The 12488-nt window shown below is 40.5% G+C and overlaps 1 protein-coding gene across 1 annotated transcript; it reads left to right on the top strand.

Moving 5' to 3' along the window:
• Positions 1-9247: 9247 nt before the first annotated feature.
• LOC103201615 (prorelaxin H2-like) lies at positions 9248-11850 on the top strand. Its single transcript, XM_007946341.1, has 2 exons — positions 9248-9452; positions 11582-11850. The coding sequence occupies exons 1-2, from the start codon at positions 9248-9250 to the stop codon at positions 11848-11850; spliced, it is 474 nt and encodes a 157-aa protein (XP_007944532.1).
• Positions 11851-12488: the final 638 nt, after the last annotated feature.

Genomic DNA, 12488 nt, shown 5'->3' on the forward strand with positions numbered 1-12488 from the left:
GCTGGAGTCAGATGTAGGGCAGCCTGGCAAGACTTGTCAAGAAATTTTAACCCAATGGCCCGGAACAATGGTGAGCCTTTAGAAGGCTTTGAGCTGTGGAGTGACATGAGCTATTTCAGATCTTGGGAAGATCATTCTGGCATCAATGAAGAGAATGAATTTGAAAGGAGTGATTATGTAGAGACATGAAGACAAATAACAGCTGTAGTTCTGGAGAAAGATGAAAAAGACCTTACTACAGAATAAATGAAGGGATAAAAAGATTTAAAGTAGGTGAAAAGACAAACCATAGATTGGAAGAAAATATCTACAACAAATATTGCTAAGGTAGGGTTCATACTCAGAATACACACAAGGAAACATATCTGTCACAAAAAACAAACAGCTCAAGAGAAAAAATGGCAAAGAATATAAACTGGCAACTCTCAGAGGAGGGAACTGAAATAGCCAATAACAGTTGAAAAGATGCCTCATGGCACTAGGAACCAGGGCAATACAAGTTAAAATAACCGCAAGATATTACTTCATACTTAACAAATTGGAAAAATACAAAAGTTCAACAATATCAAATGGTGAGAATAGGAAAAATTAATAGGAATTTTCATACACTGCTGGTGGAGTATAAGTTGTTCCAATACTTGGGAGAACATCTGATCATACATGCAAAGTAGAAAAAGCACATAACTTGCAACCCACTGTGCAATTCCACTGCGAGCTACATATCATATCAAATATTTATGAGAGAACATATATGCAAGGATATTCATTGCAGGATTAGTTAATAGTGAAAATTGGAAATAATCTAATATCCATCAATAGGAGGATAAATGAATGGGATGTATTCATATATTGGAATGTTAAAAAGCAATAAAATAAACAACATGAAACTCTATACATTAAAAATGACAGATCTCAGAACTATCATGTTGAGTGAAAAGTATTTGCAGAAGCATCTCTCTCTGGAAGATTTAAAACTACACTCCAAAACAATAGCGTAACTTGTTTAGGAATACATATTGTGGTTTACAAAAAAGAACCCAAAACATTAAATACATGCACCAAATGAAGGATAATAATAACTATGCAAGGGCACACATGGTAACACAATTTGGGAAGGGTACAGAGAAGACAAATTGTATTTGTAAGCTAGGTGGTGGGTGTAAGAATGCATTGTAGTGGTACCCCTTAGAGTTGTGCAACATGTGGGTCCTGGGTATGTGGATGACTTTAGATTATTCTCTATGCCAGTAGTATCAAATAGAAATACAATATGGGACACAAATGCAAGCCTCACATGTAATATACAAATATTTAGTAGTCACACTTAAAAAGTAAAAAGAAATTGGTGAGATAAACTTTAACAATTTATTTTATTTAACTGGATTTGTGTTTCAAGTGCTGTGTTAGTTAAATTTGTATGTCAACTTGGCTGGGCCTGGTTGAGTGGCTGGGCAGCTGGTGGTAGTCATTCCCCATGATGGACCGGCAATCAACTCCATGATGGGATCTACCACAAACAGCTGAGTAGCTGCCTTTGGGATGTGATCTGCTTCCTGTATATAAGGAGAAGCCCTGGGGATAGTCTCTAGCTTATGGCATGCTTATAGCCATGTCATTGTTCAGCCCTGCATATAGCCATGTCATTGTTTAGCAGCCTGCCATCTTCTGCTGACCTTGGGACTTACAATGGACTTCAATTAATGGCCTCCCATGTGGTTTGGTAATGTTGGGACTGTGCCTTTTTACTTGTCAACCTTGGGCTTGTCAGCCTCAGCAGCCAGCAGCTGTCTGAGTGAAGAAATGCCTCTAGCTCCAGTGGGCCAGGAGCAGGAGGCAAAGCTGGACCCCAAGGTTGAGGGGCTTTCACCCAGCCCTTAGAGCCTGGCACTTTGAACTTGGACTTAAAGCCTCCATATTGTAAGACTCCAAATTGTAAAAGTAACTCCTGTTTGATAAGGCCATTTGTGTTATATTCCAGTCAGAGCAGCACTAGGTTACCAGAACAAGTGCTCAATAGTCTCCTGTGGTTGTTAGTATTGTACATGGTGGTTCATACTTTTCTGTTTGCAGAAAATATTGGACAACCAAAACGAAAACAGCAGCAATTAGGGGCATGAAGGGGAAGTGTTATAGAAGTAGAATCTGTAACTTGGATACAATTAGATGTGAGAGGTGAAAAAAATCAGAGAAATTAAGAAGGACCCTGGATTGTGGTTTAGTAGACTTGGATGACCCAGGTCATAAATAAAATAGGAAAAGCAAATGTGGGTGGAAAGTTGATGAGATATCTTTGCTCCTCAGCACTTGAAAGAAGTTTTTTTTCAGCCGACTGGCCCAGTGCTGTAAGTCTTCTGATGTCCTGACTGCTTCTTCCATTGGTGTTGATTGTAGAATCAAGCAACGTGAAGTCTTTGACAACTTCAATCTTTTCTCCATTTATCGTGACACTGCTTATAGGTCCAGTTGTGAAGATTTTCATTTTCTTTATATTGAGGTGTAATCCATACTGCAGACTGTATTCTTCAATCCTCATCAATAAGTACTTCAAGTCCTCCTCACTTTCAGCAAGCAAAGTTGTGTCATCACTGTATGCGATACAGGTTGTTAATGATTCTCCCTCCAATCTTGATGCCACGTTCTTCATATAGTCCAGCTTCTTGAATTATTTGGGAGTTCCACTGTCTCCAAATTCTCACCAGTATTTGTTATTTTCTGTCTTGTTGAACTTTGCCATTAGTGCTGGGGTGAGATGGTATCTCATTGTTGTTTTGATCTGCATCTCTCTGATGGCTAATGATCGTGAGCATTTCTTCATGTATTTGCTGGGCACCTGAATATCCTCTCTGGTGAAGTGTCTATTCATGTCTTCTGCCCATTTTTTAATTGGATTTTTAATCTTTTTGTCCTTGAAGTGTTGGAGTTTTCTATAAATTTTAGAGATAAGTCTCTTGTCAGATATGTTGTTGCTGAATATTTTTTCCCAGTCTGTAGGTTCTCTTTTTATTCTTTTGGCAGTGTAATTATTGACAAGTATGAGTTTGTTGCTGTTGTTTTGTTATGTGCTTTTTCGTGGTATTGCTGATTTCTTTGTTCCATATAATTTTCTGTGCTCAGCTTGTTTTGTTTATGAAACATATCATCACTTCCTTCATTGCTATTGTTTTAGTATTTGCTAAATATTTGTTTTGGTCTTCTTTTTTATTTTGATGTGAAGGTTTATCATTTTTCTTTGATGTTACCCTGTGATTTATAATTTTCTTCCCAAGTTTAGAACAGTCTGTTCTATCTTGCAGTTGTCTTCACTTCCCTACCATTTAGAAGTTCTATAACTACACATTTTTTTCCCTCTTTTTTGGTTTGTAGTTGTTCTCATTTGTCAATTGATGTCTCTGGTTCCCTGTTTACAATCTTGTAGGCTTATTTACTTTGTATACTTCCATAACCAGGTTGGTTTCTGGGTTATGTTATCATGTGTGCTAATGGTCAGTTGTTGTTTGCTGTTGTAGGTTCTCTGTCCAAAGGACTCCCTTGAGGATCTCTTGTAAGGTTGGTCTGGTTTTAACAAATTCCCTTAATTTCTGCTTATCTGGAAATGTCCAAATTTCACAATCATATTTGAGGGACAATTTTGTTGGGTATATAATTCTTGGTTGGAAATTGTTCTCTTTCAGGGTTTTATGTATACAATCCCATTGTCTTCTCACCTGCATGGTTTCTGCTGAGAAATCTGAGCTTAGTCTTATTGGTTGCTCCTCATAGGAAACTTTTGGATTTTCCCATGCTGCTTTCAGGATTCTTTCTTTGTCTTTGGTTTTGGTGAGTTTGATGATGATGTGTCTTGGTGATTTTCTTTTGGGGTCTATGCAGTTTGGGGTTTGTTGGACTTCTTGAATGGATATATTCTCATCTTTCATCATACCAGGGAGAATCTCTTTCAACACATCTTTGACAATTTTCTCTGTGGTTTTATTTGTCTCTGCCTGTTCTGGAATTCCACTTACATGTAGGTTATTCCTTTTGAAGGTATCCTGCATAATCCTTAGGCTTTCTTCATTGTGTTTTGATCTTTTTTCTAATTGATCCCTTTCCAAAGAAGTATTGAGGTATTTGTCTTCAATCTCACAAATTCTGTCTTCCATTGATTCAATTCTACTCCTTTGCCCTTTCAATGTGTTATCTATTTTTGAAAATTTAGTATTAACCTTCTGAATTTCTATCAGTAGATTTTGTATCATTTCTAATTGTTCATTTATTTTATCATTTTGTTCTTGTTTTGTCTTTGAAATTGTTCTAGGGTTTTCTCCAATTTTGTTAGTGTTCCTTGATTTGTCTCTCAATCTGTTGAAGATACCTGTGGTAGTTAAGTTTGTGTGTCAACTTCGCTAGGCCTGGTGAGTGGCTGGGCAGCTGGATGTAGTTATTCCCTACAGTAAGATTGGTAATAAACTCCATGGTGGAATGTATTGGAGCAGCTGAGTAGCTGCTTTGGGTATGTGGTCTCCTTCTCATATGTAAGAAGGAGCTTTGGGAATGGTCTCTAGCTTATGGCATGCTTGAACACTGCATGTGGCTGTGTCATTGTTCAGCAGCCTGCCATGCTCTGCTGACCTTGGGACTTAAATGGACCTGAATTAATGGCCTGCTTTGTGGTTTGGTAACATCAAGACTGTGACATTTTTTTGTCAACCTTGGGCTTGTTGGCCTCAGCAGCCAGTAGCTCCCTGAGTGAAGAGATGCCTCTAGCTTCAGTGGGCCAGGAGCAAGAGGCAGAGCTGAAGCCCACGGTTGAGGGACTTTCACCCAACCCCTAGAGCCTGGCATTTTGAACTAAGATTTCTAGCCTCCCAGACCATAAGAGAATAAATTCCTCTCTGTTCAAGGAATCCCATTTGTGGTATATTCCTGTCAGAGTAGCACTAGGTAACCAAAACAGTACCTATATATAATTATTTTGAATTCCTTATCAGGGAGTTCCAATGCTGCTTCTTCCTCAGGGATGTGTTCTGGTTCTGTATATTGGTCCCTTGTTTCTCCTGCTTTATCTTGCTTTTTTTGTGTGGACTGTGATGCTCTGTTGTCTCTGAAACATTGTGACATTTTTGTGTTTATATTTAATTGGTGATTGTATGTTGGAATGATTTGCTCATGATTTTTGTTTTCTTTGGATATTATCTACATAAGCAAGGTACTATACTCCTCTATTAGCTAATTGGCAGCATTTATACATTCACCACCTGCCTCCTTTTCCATTGTCAGCCTCCCATATGTCCCTGCCATCCTTGGCAAATGGAGCCTATTCTTAGGTCCTATTTTCATTCAGGTTTTCCCACTAGTTGGGCCTAATCCACTTCTCTATACTTCCTTTCAAAGCTCAAGGCTCCAGGATTATCTTCTGTATTTCTGTCAACTGGTTTCCCTTTTCTTTGTTGAAGAGGGTCTGTGTAGCTTGTCTTCCCATTCCACCATCTTATTGCACATTTGGTGTCTCTTGAGAAATAAATGGTTAATGTTGAAAGCAAACTAGGAAGGATTACAATATGATTATCCATAGTCTAACTTCATAACTGAATATCTTTGTGCTCAGTTGTAGGCCTTACACTACATTGACCTTATTATTGATCAACAAAAGTAGTGTTTTAGGAGGCCATAATCATTTTTTCTGGGGAGCCTCTGGGTGGTACAAATGGTTAAGTGCTTGGCTTCTAACTGAAAGATTGGTGGTTCAAACCTATCTAACAGTACCTCAGAAGAAAGGCCTGAAAATCTATGTCTGGAAAAGTCACAAATATTGTAAATCCTATGGAGCACAGTTCTACTCTGTAACACATGAGTTCTTCATGACCAGAGTCAACTAGATGGCATCTAATTAATCCTTTACTGAGTGTATACCTGGGCAATCTACTTCCATAGTGATACTGCCTTGGAAATCCAAGGAGGGGTTGCTATGAGTTGGATTTGACTCGACGGCAGTGAGTTTGGTTGTTTTTTTTCTTCTTCTTCTTCTTTTTTTTTTTTGGTTTTTGAGTGCATTCACATGAGAAGCATGCATCTTCAGTGAATAAATTAGTAAAGTCTCTGTTCACATGAAATTTCCATTGAATGGGAACCTCTTTCTGGGCCTCTCCTCAGCACATGCACTCTGCAAATAACTGAGTTATTTAAATAGAAACTGGAAGTGAGGAAAATAATAATGAAGTTCTTTATCTCTCCTAATTTCTTCACCAAGGGATTTCCAAAGGTTTGCAGACATTGGCAATTTCTGAAGACCCTTATTACCCTCCTTTGATAAGGAAGCAGCATGAAAACTTACTGTGAAGCTAGCACAAACACCTGGAGAGGCTCCAAAGCCTCCTTGAGAAACAGTACACTACACAGACACCAGCACTGGGTTCTGGCTCAGGTAGCATTCATCTCCTCCAAATCCCAACAAAAGGATGAAAGAAATATAGACACAAAAATCAATCCACTGCAGCCTGATGTCCTCAGGATGGAGTGAAGGGTGTCTGCTGTTGAGCAATTGGCAAAATTGAGAATTTACTAAAAGATACACACCAAGCAGAAACATCAAGGGAGTGAAATGTAAAGAGCAGAGAACTCAATCTTATAGAAAAAGTCAGTTTCTTTTAGAATTTGCGAAGACCCACCTAGAGGCAGAGGAGGCTAGAAGGCAGTGCAGATAGAAACCCCTGAGCAGGGAATTCAACCCAAGGCAGCAGAACTTAATAGGCCTTCAGCTGCTTGGGACAAAGCAGAAGAGTATTTTCTGAAATGGAGGTCCAAGCTAAGCAAATGAGGGCAATTCCCAGGAAACTTACTGCCCAAAAGGAAGAAGAGGCAGTTCCAGGTGCAGAAGGAGGCTCCTCATACCTCTGCTACTTAGCCCTTCTTCCACACCATCCCTGGGGACAGAGCTCCTGGAATCAGAATCCACACTTACTGCCTTTTTGATATGACTGATTTTTAACTGGTACACTTGTAATTTGTGGTAAACCTTCTAGTATACACACTCAAATAGTTAATATCTTTATAATATCTAATTTTCATGCTACCAAGAGTGTTAGAGCTCCGTCAGCACTCAACGACCACGCCACACACCAGGGTACCCAACAGGAGATTTTATTAAGGAGGCAAAAGGGTGCCTGCACTGAGGAAGGAAAGAAGAAGAAGAGGAGGAAGAAGAGGAAGAAGAGGAGAAGAGGAAGAAGAGAAGAAGAAAGAAAGAGGAAGAATAGAAGAAGAGAAGAGAGGAAGAAGAGGAAGAGGAGGAAAAAGAGAGAGGAAGAGGGTGGTCTTATATAGATCTGGGGTTAGGAGGTTGTACATCAGAGCAAGGGGAAGAGGTCTTAACCTATCAGAGGCTATGTTGCCTTTTAAAATTCGCACCTTGCAGGAAGCTCAGTTTCGACTTCCTTTAACTGACTTATGACCTTGGGTGGGGCAGCAGGGAATGAAGAAGAACCTGGAAGAGCCACGCAAGATGGCGTGGCATATCTCTAACAAAGAGTCTGCCTAAAACTCTCATGAGAAACTGATGATTATAAGCTTTGTTTATTTATCCTATAAAAAAGTTCTCTCTCACTCTATCTAAAGAGGTATATGTTGTTCTCTATAATAGAACACCATCCAAAACCAAACACACTGCCATCGACAGATTCCACCTTACAGTGACCCCCATTGGTTTTCCAAGGTGGTAAATCTCAGAAGTAGATTGCCCTATCTTCCTTCCATGGAGTGGCTGGTGGGTTTGACATCAACCTTCTGTTTAGCAGTCAAATGACTTAGGCACTGCACCACCAGGGCTCCTTTGAATACCATATAGCAGTGGCTTAAGAGAAGCCCAGATAGTCAGCACTGAGCCCTGGTTTAGCATCTGAATGAGGCCAGCCTCCCACCTTTCTAGTCAGCTGTCCTGAGCACAGTGGCCTTCCTCCCGCTCCCCACCTTATGGTCCCTAGATGGCTGTGTTAAAGCCATAACATGTGTTATCAACAAACTTCTTCTAGGTTTCAAGAATTACATTTATTTTATTTTATATCTTGTGTGTGTTCTCGAGTCTAGAGGTAAAGAATACAATCTGAAGTTAAAGTATTTATGTAACCAGTCTCCCAGAATAGTCAAAGTAAAGTTGGTAAGAGTGATAGAGTCTGATTTCCCATCTCTATGAGAAGACCTTCTAATCCAGTGCTCCTGAAAGACTTGACAGCAACCCTAGGGGCTCCTGTGGTTTCTTGCCCCTTGTCAGGATCTCTGGAGGGCAAATTTAAGTCGTGGCCCTTCAAGTTCCAGCTAAGAATAAGATTCCCAACCCCAGCCAGAAAGAATGGAAACGTGTGCAGCAAACTGAAAATATTTTACACAGCCTAAAATGATATTGTTGGAAATGTTCGTGTTTTTACCAAGATTCCAAATAAAAATCATTACTTTTCCCTTGCTTTTCAATATATTTCCATGTATCCTTTATATATTTATGGATCAGTATACCAGACACTGTACTAATTAATCCAACTCTAACCTTATTTGATCAGCTGGTGATCACTTGGGAGTACGTGGGTTGTGAAGATATGCTTACTTTTAATTTTTTAAATTTAGTGTGTTGGTCAAGCCTTGATCTAATAAAGACAAGACTTCAAAGGGGCAGGTGAGAATGGTTGCAAAACTTGAAGGATGTAATCAATGTAATTGAATTGTACAAGTAGAAATTGTTGAATTGGTGCATGTTCTGCTCTGTGTATTCAGAACAACAACAACAAAAACCCAAAATAAAGTATAAAATAAAAAAAAAGGTTGTTGTTGTCGTCAGTTGGACTCAACTCATAGCGACCCCTTCTTGGGTTTCCAAGGCAGTATCACTACGGAAGTAGACTGCTCAACCTTCCTTCTGAGGAGTGGCTGGTGGGTTTGAACCGCCAGTGTTCTGGTTAGCAGCCAAGTGCCTTAGGCACTACACCACCAGTAAGTCTTCAAATAATGACTAACAGTAAGTGAGCATACAGAATGGTTTGAGAGTAAGAGAGACTGGATCAAATGCTGAAGAAGGGTGGGCCAATAGGAAGAAGGATGGGAGGGTAAACAGGAGCTGGGGGTGGGGATTCCCTAAAGGCAGTGAGGAGAGGGTGGAGCTGGAGATCTTTAACTCAAGTCTGAGGGTCAGCCAAAGGGCTATAAAAGCCTGGTAGAGCTGGGCCAGGAAAGCAGCCTGCATCCAAGGATAGACTTTCCGGGAGAAAGGCTGAAAAGCAGGTCCAGGATGCCGAGGCTGCTCGTGTTCCACCTGCTAGGAGTCTGCCTGCTGCTGCACCAGCTCCCCACAGCTCTCTGCTCCAATTCAACAGAAATCGTGAAGCTATGCAGCTATGAATTAGTACACTACTGGAACAAACTATGTGCCTGGAACAAGTGGGGACCTGTTTCCAGTAGGAGCAAGCCAGCATTGGTGGCCGTCCTGCCCACAGGTGAGAGCTCCCTCCCCCAGCCCCTGGTTTCAATGGCTGTCTGCACTCAGGGCCTGAACAACCTCTGCTGCAACTGCCCCCAAGTTTGGCCTTTGACTCTGAAACCTACTTTCATTAAAGGAGCTCTTGAGAATATCACTAAAATAAAAAAAACAAACTCACTGCCATGGAGTCAGTTCCTTTGGTTTCTGAGGCAGTATCTGAGTTGGTGGGTTCGAACCACCAGCCTTCTGGTTAGTAGTCAAATGTCTTAGGCACTATGCCACCAGAGCTCCCCAAGAATCTCAACAGAGGGCAGGAAAGCCTCACTTGACAGCAGCTAGGTGAGCTTCACCACCTGGCCACCAAGTGGCTGGGTGGGGATAGAGGGAAGCGCAGAGCAGTTCACGCCACCCAAGTTCACTGGAAGCAGCAGTCACCCCAGGCACTCAAGAGCAAAGCTGTCACTGCCACACTGGGGGCTGCTGGACTCCAGGGCAGTGGCAAAAGGCACCAAGCACTGACTTGTAATGGGAGGACACAGGTGGTCTGCTGGTTCCCAAGCATGTGTGCACACAAAAGGGCATGTGAACAGCTCTCTGAGACCTCCTTAGACTTTAACTTCTCTCCTTATTTGTAAAGAAATTTCAGTGCTACCTCTGCTATCCAGACCTTTCTTTGTTTCTTTTTAAACCCAAACCAAACGGGAGAGCCTTGCGTCTCACTCTGTAAACTTGTCAGGAAGTTCAGATGGAGAGGGGATGGAAGGGGAATAAAGGGGCCAGGGTGCCTACAAGAGAAACCCAAAGGACCAGAGTCCAGGGAAGCTCACCCTGCAGACACTTCGCTACTAGACCCATTTGGTGCCCTCAAGCTTTAGAAAGCTGCAATGGATTTTCTTTAAAAGTGAGATCTCGGAATTGAGTACAGCTCAAATCTGGAACTATTTTCAATATAGTAAGCTAGTTAAGAAGAATTTAGAATCAATTACATTGATACCTTCTGGTCTTGTTTCTTCTATTTGACTGGGAATGCTTTATGATAAGCTGAAAAGGACAGATTTGCCATCTGTTAAGTAAATCAGCCAGAATGGATTCAGGTTTACACTAGAATTTCAATTTCATCTGTGTTTCTAGTTCTTTTGTGCTAAAACTCTCAAAATTGTATAATTGAGAGAGGAAAGATTAGGAGAAGGTTTATGTGACTGAAAGTTTTTTGTTTGTGGGCAGGAAGAATGTTTTGTCTTTGTTTCTATTTCTATCTGGCTGTGCCAGAGACATGATATCAGTTGATGAACGTTCTGGGGGTGAAGAAAGGGGAAGATGGGAGCTGTTTACAACTGCTTCCCAGCACTCACTTCTGCTCATCCTTGGGTGCTGTTCGAGCATAGTCTTCCTCCTCCAGGCACACAGAGCTTGTGCAGTGGGTGATGCACAACAGTGGGCACATACCACACATAGCACTTTAATCAGTAGACAGCGCACAGACACCAATTGCTCTGTTAACCCAGTGATTTTGGTTAGTTTCTTTTAACCTTCTCTCTCTTTAATGTAAAGTATTATTGACTTGAAGGCAACACTATGGGAAAGAAAAATGGTTACAAATGATTAGATAGATGTTTGAGATCTCGTATTTCTAAGGCTTGTACCTCCTGTCCGTTCGATCAGAGCAGCTGAGAATTCTGCCCTTTTAACTTTATCCTGAGCAGCATCTGCCTGTATAGAGCATTTGATAGCCTCAAATAATTAACACACTTGGAAAGCATTACTATAATAATGCCTAAGACACTTCGCAATGGAAGAAAATTACTCAAGTAAGAAAAATCCACCTGTGGTCACACTGAGAACTTCTATGACCAGGATGACTTCACAGGGATGAGGGAACAGTGTCAGGAAGAGTGAAAAGTGCCATCATGAAAGCTTTAAGGGGGTCAAGGAAGAGACCAAAGGGGGCAGGATGGCATCAAGCAAAATGTTGGGAATGCTGTAGTGCTTTGAGCTACCAAACCATAAGAAAGTTAAAATGCATGGGTATTAGGACACTGGCTGATTCTGTTTCCATGTATAGCTATACTGAGTGTTCTATAATTTTTCCAACACTCCTTGTTATGAATGTTCCCTCTTCCATTTTTTTTTTTTTTAACTCCACAGATATGGCATCATATACCAACAAAGATACAGAAACCTTAAATAAGATGTCAAAATTCATTCCTAATTTTCAAGAGGAGGGGGCGGCAAATGAAGAACTTCAGAAAATAACCCAGAAGAAAGACAGTGAAGCAGAAGACCACAGGCCTTCAGAATTAAACCACTTAGGTTCAAATGAACATTCCAGAAGGAGGAAAACATTAAGTGAATCGTTAAGTGAAAAGTGTTGTGTCCAAGGTTGTACTGTAAAAGAGCTTGTGAGCGTATGTTGAGGTGAGGAACTGTGTATGTCTCTGCCAAAGTTCACGTTTCCTTGATGACACATTCACAGATGCCTCTGTCACCCACCACCGATTAGTAGAACCTGAAAAACCATTACTAGTTGTTTTAATTTCTGATTTGTCATGTAAGAAAACACTGTACGTTATTGAAGTTTCTGTTAATAAATCTATTAATGCTAAAAAACCTTTGTCTTTTTAATTTATGGCATAATTGCATTATTTGATCTTTAATGTTATTAACTCAAACTGATTGTATCTTTATCACTTTAACCATACAATTTATACAATGCCTAACAACTGGTAAAATAGACCAAAATGTATTAATTGATAATTGACTTTTGGAACAGATGTACATAAAGTATAAAATTCCTCAGTAATTTGACAAAGGAGCTCAGATGGTACAGTTGTTAAAGCATTCAGCTGTTAACCAAAAGGTTGGTGGTTCAAACCCACCAGCCATTCCACAGGAGAAAGATGAGGCAGTCTGCTCCCATAAAGATGTACAGCCTTGGAAACCCTATGAAGCAGTTCTACTTTGCCCTGTAGGGTTGCTATGATTGAAAGTCCATTTTGTGGCAGTGGGTTTTGGCAATGAATTTGAAAAGGTTTTGTGTCTTATGGAACTATTT

Source organism: Orycteropus afer, unplaced genomic scaffold (assembly GCF_000298275.1).
Source record: "Orycteropus afer afer isolate SDZICR_OR568_19922 unplaced genomic scaffold, OryAfe1.0 scaffold00156, whole genome shotgun sequence".
Classification (NCBI taxonomy): Eukaryota; Metazoa; Chordata; class Mammalia; order Tubulidentata; family Orycteropodidae; genus Orycteropus; species Orycteropus afer.

What these genes read in the sequence shown, in the direction of transcription:
- LOC103201615 (XM_007946341.1), top strand. Translation starts at nt 9,248, where the DNA reads ATGCCGAGGCTGCTCGTGTTCCACCTGCTAGGAGTCTGCCTGCTGCTG. An exon ending in GGTGGCCGTCCTGCCCACAG is followed by an intron (nt 9,453 to 11,581) that starts GTGAGAGCTCCC and finishes TTAACTCCACAG; the next exon opens with ATATGGCATCATATACCAAC.